The 7,324-nt window shown below is 53.8% G+C and overlaps 1 protein-coding gene across 1 annotated transcript in view; it reads right to left on the bottom strand.

Moving 5' to 3' along the window:
• R3HCC1 (R3H domain and coiled-coil containing 1) overlaps positions 1-7,324 on the bottom strand; it is a 19,950-nt gene that overhangs the window by 2,754 nt on the left and 9,872 nt on the right. Inside the window, exons 6-11 of the mRNA XM_007458827.1 lie at positions 6,109-6,384; positions 5,867-5,994; positions 3,932-4,069; positions 2,608-3,205; positions 1,467-1,639; positions 141-211 (exon numbers count right to left, since the gene is read on the bottom strand). Of these exons, the coding sequence (XP_007458889.1) occupies positions 141-211; positions 1,467-1,639; positions 2,608-3,205; positions 3,932-4,069; positions 5,867-5,994; positions 6,109-6,384 (1,384 nt within the window). The remainder of the gene's footprint in view (positions 1-140; positions 212-1,466; positions 1,640-2,607; positions 3,206-3,931; positions 4,070-5,866; positions 5,995-6,108; positions 6,385-7,324) is intronic.

Here is a 7,324-nt window from a genome sequence, read left to right as displayed (position 1 = left end):
CAGGACTTCTGGAGGGTCTGGGAGACACCCTGCCAGTCCACCGGCTCAGGGTAGCCTGCACCCTGACCTGGGGGATCCCTACCCAGGGAAACCTAGGCTCCCGCCCTCCCCAACGGCAATCAGAGGAGGGCCCGCCTCACCTGAAACCAGGCAGGGAAAGACCCCGAGCGCGTGTGTGTCGTCCACCCACTGGATCTTGAACCCCTTCTCTCTGCCGGGGAAGAGACAGAGTGATGAGGCGAGCAAATGGGCAAAACCCCTCCTGCTACAGGAAATGCCCTCCCACCTCCAACCCTCAAACACTCTGAGCCCAAGACTAGTTCTGTCTCCTCTGGGAAGGAGACGGCCGTCGGGCGCAGACTTCCTCTGAAGACCAGACAGTCAGCCTCAGAAAGAGACACCAGCCCTGTGGTCGGATGGGCCCCCCACTCCTAGAAGTGAGGAAGCCAGGACGCAAAGCTCGTAGAACACAATGCCAAGGGCGAAGGGGGCTCCTCACAGGTGCCGTCACGCCAGGCCAAGGGCGTGGGGTCCGAGGCTGGAGGCAAAGGGTTTGTGTGGTGGGCACAGGACCTAATACAAGCGTGTCAAAGCAACTGCTCCTGTTCGACTTTCTTTCTGCTGCTCAGGAAAGCACCCCTGAGTCTGGGCCCCGTGGGAAGCCAGAGCAGTTCCGGGGCCCATGGCTTCTCTGTGGCACTGCCACGCCAGCCAAGGAAACCACCAGTGGCCCTGGTCTGGCTCCGCCCTCAGGGGTGGAGAGCTGATGAGCCCCTCGAGCTGTCCACCAGCTCAGGCTTGGGGAGGGAAGGGGAGGCTGTTCGGGAAGCAGTCAGAAAGGGGGCCCTGAAGAAAGGGATGTTTTTAAAGCCTAAACAGGAAAAGAGAAGGGGGACTGGAGAAAAGAAAATGAGCATTTGGAAAAAGAAAAAGAAAAAAGGAGAAAAGATTGGATTTGGATCCAAGGAATTTGGGGAAACAAGAGAAATCTTTCTCTCACTATATCCCCATCTCCCATCTCCACCAGACCCTGCCCCAGGGCCGCTCAAGCCCAGTTCACCCCAGAAATAGTTCCTGCCTGGAAATGGCCCCATCCTGCTGACTGACCGATGGGTGGCTGCTCGTGGAGCAGGGGAGGCAGGGGCCCCGCCGGGTTCTGGCCACCACGTGGGTGTGTGGGGGCTGGGACGGAGATCTGCTGCCCGGTGCCAGCTGCACCAGGCCTCGGGCCTCTGGAGAGTGTCTGCAACCGAAACCTCAGCTCCCCTCCTCCGCAAAGTCACGGCCAGCAAGCCAACTGCCCAGGAGGATGGAGCCCAGAGCAACCACATCCACTTTCTGCCTTTCTTTCTAGATCGCTGGGCACCGGGGGAGGGGCAGGCACTGTCCCCCACAACAAAGGGGTGTCCTAGCTCCTCTCCAGAAGTTGGGCACCCCCTCCTCCCCACCTCCCCAAAGCTTCTCACTGGAACTCGGAAAAGGCTGCCAGCAGGTCCTCGGTCTTGAGCGCCGGCTCAAAGTCATAGATCTCCACCACGTGGGCAAAATCCTTCTCTCCAGGCAGCTCCTCTGCGAAGGAGGACATGTCCATGTGGATCTTCTCTACCTGAATCTCCTTCTCGGTCAGGTTGTCCGTTATCTGGGAGAGATCAGACCCTTTAGCGAGGGGAGCTCTGACACACACGACTCCAAATGACTGCTCTCAAAATCACATGCTGAGAGTCCTGCAGGCTTCTGGGTAGATAGGGAGGTGAGCACCCCGGGTAGGGGTCTGGGAAAGACAGCAGGATGGCAGACTGGGCCAGAAGATGGAGAAGCATGACTTTTAGGGGAGTCCCCACTGGGTGACTGGCACGGACACACATCATGTTTCACAGAATCCCGAAAACCCTATTCTATAGGCCCACTTTACAGATGGGTAAACTGAGTCAAAGAATTAAGTAATTTTGCCCCAAGTTGCCATCAGTAAGTCACAGAGCTGGGCAGGCCCAGGATCTTTCCTTCTCTCATTAATGATGTGATAATAAGCAAGGCTTTCTGGCGTCCATCCTTCATCTGTAAAATAGCGATACAGGATGCCCGCCCTCCCAACTGACACTGCGGCCAGGCTCAGGGGCGGACATATGACACACAGTTCCAAGGGTACGAGATCTGTAAGACAAAGCTTCAGGCAGAAGAGTGATTTTCATGACCAACATCTGCAGTGCATTCTGAAACATGTGCACATCTATGTTACCTTGGGCAGTGTGTATCATTACCTGCTATTTTTTCAGATGAGGAAACTGAGACTAAGGAAAGCCAAATGACTTGCCCACAGTCGAACAGCACCTACATGATTGAGCTGGGACCGAATTCCACACCCCTGATCCCAGACCCTGAGCCTCAGCCTCCTGCCCTCTGCAGTGTCAGTCCTGACTCCTGTGGGCAAGGCCCCTGTGTCCCTCCCCGCACATCTCCTAGGGGACCCCTATCACCCAACACCCAGGCCTGCTCAGCCAGCACCCGCCCACCCCCCCCCTCCACACCATGACCCTAGGCCCCCATCCACCCTCGACTACACCCACCTCACTTCCGCCCTCCCTTTTCCGGGCTTAAGAGCCTCATCACCTCCTGCAGCAGCTCACTGTACTCGTCCTCCTCGGAGCAGCTGCCCGGCCCCTCCTCTTCCACCTCGTCCTCTTCCTTCTCTGCCGCCAGGCTCCTCTCCAGCTCACTCCCACTCCCGTCTTCCAAGTCTGGCTGCAGACCGGGCCCAGGCTGTGTGGACGACTCCGACCTGTCTCCCGTCCCTGAGTGATCCTCTGGCCCTGGGGACTCAGTGGCCACTGGGTCTGGCAGTGACTCTTTCTCACTTTTGCTACGGCCTTTTCGGACGTCTGCTGCCTGAGTCGCCAACACAGGAAGTTCCTGATCGGAGGTGGGGTCCCCGGCACGGATATCATCGGGCTCTTCTGGGAGCCCGCCAGCTGGAGCACCTCCCTGAAGCCCTGGGGCCGGGAGGGGTGCCCATTCTTCTCGCCTGCGCAGCGCCCGGGGCACATACAAAGCCTGGTCTGGCTTGCGTCCACGATGCCACCGGCCGGCCCGCGCTCCTCGGGGACCAGCAGCCGCTCCCTGGCTTGAGGTGGACCTCGGACCTCGGTACTTGCTAGGGTGGGAAGCAGGAGGGCGGCAGAGGCCAGAGAGCCCATCTGAACCGGGTAACCTGCAGCAGGAGCAGGCGGTGATCAGGGCGGTGTTTGGGCCCCAAGGAAAATGGTTTACTAGAGCGACCTGCCATTCAGGCATGAGGCTCTCAAGTCAGACCTGGGCAAAAACCAAAGCCAAAATGACCCTCAAGAACACCTTAACAAGGCATCAGAGTGGAGGCTGGATGCCCTGAACAAGCCCAAAGCAGTCAGCTCTCCCTCTAGTGTTATAAACCGAATATGAGACCGCCGAGTCTTCGCTTACTCACAGGGTAAGGTGAGTACTAGCATTTAGGAACTGCGTTATTAAAAAAATATGTAACTTTCAAAGCTAGGATCATAGTCATCATGATAAGATCCTGCAAGATGCACGTGGAAACAGGTGAGTGAAAGCCCAGATGTACTCGCACGTTCCATGGCCTCTGCGGGGCACAAGCTCACTGAGAGCAATGCTGGGCAGACACCTTCGCTGTTTAAACCACTCTCTCTTTCTCTCTTTTGGCCCAGAGTGCATAAGCTGAAATTTGCTAAAGGAATTCCACAAACAATGCACATCTACTCCGCTGCTGGAGCAGAAAGCAGCACTGACTCTAAGCACCTGAGGCTGGGGACAGAGGTGGCGGCCTGGGGGCTCCCAGCCCTGGTTCCCTCTCAGACACTGACCAGCTCAACCGACCAGCCCCCAACCCCCGCCCCCCGCTCAAACAGCTGCTGAGGGGCCTCCAAGGCAGCAGGATACACACCTGATGTCCACGTGACAGATGACTGTCCTCCTCCTCCAGCCCTCCCCAACAGAGAAGCTGCTCAAAAGATCAAAATTCTCTGCTGTCCTGTGGATCAAGTACCGGAGGCGACTGGAGAGTGGGGGGAAGAGAAGGACCCTGGGGAGCAACGGGAAGGGGTGCTGAGCAGGGGCTCCAGGTGCAGCCCCCAGGCCTGAGCCCCACCGAGTCCACTCCCAGTTTAACGGTGGCTTAAACACTAGGCTCCCTCTGCCCCCTCGGGTCCCAGGCTGACTGCAAAGGACCTGCCAATAGAGGTTACGACAGGGAGCTACTGGCCCCACTCCCCTTCCAGTGCCGCGCCCCTTCGGTCTCAGGTGATGCTCAGGGTTACAAGTGAAAGGTGCAGCTGGCTTTAGACTATACTACAAAGCTACAGTAATCAAGACAATATTAGTGTCTTGGCACAAAAACAGAAATATAAATCAATGGAACAGGATGGAAAGCCCAGAGATAAACCCACACATCTATGGTCAACTAATCTATGACAAAGGAGGCAAGGATATACAATGGAGAAAAGACAGTGCTTCAGTAAGTGGTGCTGGGAAAACTGGGCAGCTACACGTAAAAGAATGAAATTAGAACACTCCCTAACACCGTACACAAAAAAAAAACCCTCAAAATTGATTAAAGACCTAAATGTAAGACCAGACACTATAAAACTCTTAGAGGAAAACATAGGAAGAACACTCTTTGACATAAATCACAGCAAGATCTTTTCTGACCCATCTCCTACAGTAATGGAAATAAAAACAATAATAAACATATGGGACCTAATGAAACTTAAAAGCTTTTGCAAAGCAAAGGAAACTGTAAACAAGACGAAAAGACAACCCTCAGAATGGGAGAAAATATTTGCAAATGAATCAACGGACAAAGGATTAATCTCCAAAATATATAAACAGCTCATGCAGCTCAATATTAAAAAAACAAACAACCCAATCCAAAAATGGGCAGAAGACCTAAATGGGCATTTCTCCAAAGAAGACATACAGATGCCCAAGAAGCACATGAAAAGCTGCTCAACATCACTAATTATTAGAGAAATGCAAATCAAAACTACAGTGAGGTATCACCTCACACCAGTTAGAATGGGCATCATCAGAAAATCTACAAACAATAAATGCTGGAGAGGGTGTGGAGAAAAGGCAACCCTCCTGCACTGTTGGTGGGAATGTAAATTGATACAGTCACTATGGAGAACAGTACGGAGGGTCCTTAAAAAACTAAAAACAGAATTACCATATGACCCAGCAATCCCACTACTGGGCATATACCCTGAGAAAACCATAATTCAAAAAGACACATGCACCCCAATATTCATTGCAGCACCATTTACCAGGTCATGGAAGCAACCTAAATGCCCATCAACAGACAAATGGATAAAGAAGATGTGGTACATATATACAATGGAATATTACTCAGCCATAAAAGGAATGAAATTGGGTCATTTGTAGAGGCGTGGATGCATCTAGAGACTGTCATACAGAGTGAAGTAAGTCAGAAAGAGAAAAACAAATATCGTATATTAACATATATATGTGTAATCTAGAAAAATGGTACAGATGAACCAGTTTGCAAGGCAGAAATAAAGACACACATGTAGAGAACAAACGTATGGACACCAAGTGGGGGGGTGGGATACGAACTGGGAGATTGGGATTGACATATATACACTAATATGTATAAAACAGATAATTAAAAATTTTTTTAAAAAAGAAAGATGCAGCTGGGAGAGGCCTGAGAGCAGATTATTAAACCTAAAGGCCAAGGTCAGAGCCAGCGGCGAGCCCGTTACTTTGGATGCACCACTGGGCAAAGTGGCACAGGAGGCTCTGGGCGAACCTTGACCTTTTCAGCAGCCCAGGGCCCGACTCCACCATCACACCAGCTTACTTCGACAGCTGCTTCTGCAGCAGGAAGCGGTCCAGCTCCTCCTGGATGCGGTGCACGAAGTCATTCTCGGCTGAGGAGAGGAAGACGCCGTCTAAGCAGAGAAGGGCCAGGGTGACAGGTGGGAGAACCTGCGGGGCAACGGACACGGCCGCGATCAGAGCGCGTCCCGGGCCCACCCTAGACCAAGGCCAAGGTCTCTCCTCCTATCGGAGAGGAGCCAGGCTCCAAGGCGGGGAAGGGACGTGGCCAGGGTCGCCAGGCAGGGCAGTAGTGGGGCAGCTAGGGGTCTCCTGGCCCCCGCTGCGCTCGCTTTCGCTGTCCCCGGGCTCGCGCGCCGCCGCCTCGGGCCTGCTCAGCCGGCGCGATTGACCCTCCCCGGCCCGGAAGCGAGAGGCCCGGGGGGAGCGCGAGGCCTGCCGCGAGCCAGCAAGCGGGGCGACCCGCCCCCAGGCCCGCCCGCCGCACTCACCGCAGCCGCCCCGCGCGTCGCCGCCGCAGCTCTGAGGGTCCCCAGAAGCCTGCGCGCCCCGGAGCCAGAGAAACACCCGGACCTCGGCGGAGGCGCAGCGCCACCATGCGGCCCGGAGGAGGCATGGCAGCAACGGCAGAGGTGTGTTCTTGATTGGTTTGCCCCTTGAGAGCACACTGTCTCCTAGGATCAATTAAGTTTGGCAAATACTTTGAGGTGGCTCCTATATGCTAGGTCGTGGGGATACCAGATTTTCCGGTTCATTGTTCCCCCCACCCAGGAACGTAAAAGAGGAATAAATAGGAAGTTTCTGGACACCAAGAATTTCATCACCCTTTGACCACCGCTGCCCTTCCTTGACCCTTATTGATGGAACCTGCAAAGAGGTCCAACTCACACCAAAGGGTCACTGACAAGGTGTGCTAGCCTTTGGGTAACAGGGCGGGGTAGACACTAGAATGGTGATTTGCAGGCCATCAAATTATACTACCTTGCTACATCTAAAAATGACTCCAGCACCCACCTTAAATAGGGTTTGAAATTCTTCCCATCAGACAGTGTAGGATGGGCTATTATAATCTAGGAGACCAGGGTTGAAATCCTCCTCTTCCCTGAAAGGTGCTGAAATGTAAGCCTTTGGTCATCCTGAATCAAGCGGGCCCCTGAGTTAACAGCATTGAAGACCCAGGTTTTAGTACAGGGGTGGGACAGTCTGAGTGGGCCCTGCAGTAGGCTATGGGCAAGGTCACAGGGACAGTGTCCCTCAAAAGGCCAGGTAGGAAAAGCTGGGAACAGAAAAATGAAGAAAAATTAAGATGCATTTTGCTCTCTTGCAGTTTTCTCCAGAGTATTTCTTTAAAAAGATGGTGGTATTATATCACATTTACAAAAACTATCTTTCTGGATAGTTTTTCAAGAATAAAAAGGATCTTGGGCTTCCCTGGTGGCGCAGTGGTTGAGAGTCCGCCTGCCGATGCAGGGGACGTGGG

This window comes from Lipotes vexillifer, unplaced genomic scaffold, assembly GCF_000442215.2.
Source record: "Lipotes vexillifer unplaced genomic scaffold, Lipotes_vexillifer_v1.1 scaffold484, whole genome shotgun sequence".
Classification (NCBI taxonomy): Eukaryota; Metazoa; Chordata; class Mammalia; order Artiodactyla; family Lipotidae; genus Lipotes; species Lipotes vexillifer.
The sequence above is the reverse complement of the archived record's forward strand: the minus strand, read 5'-3'. Positions and strand labels throughout refer to the sequence as shown.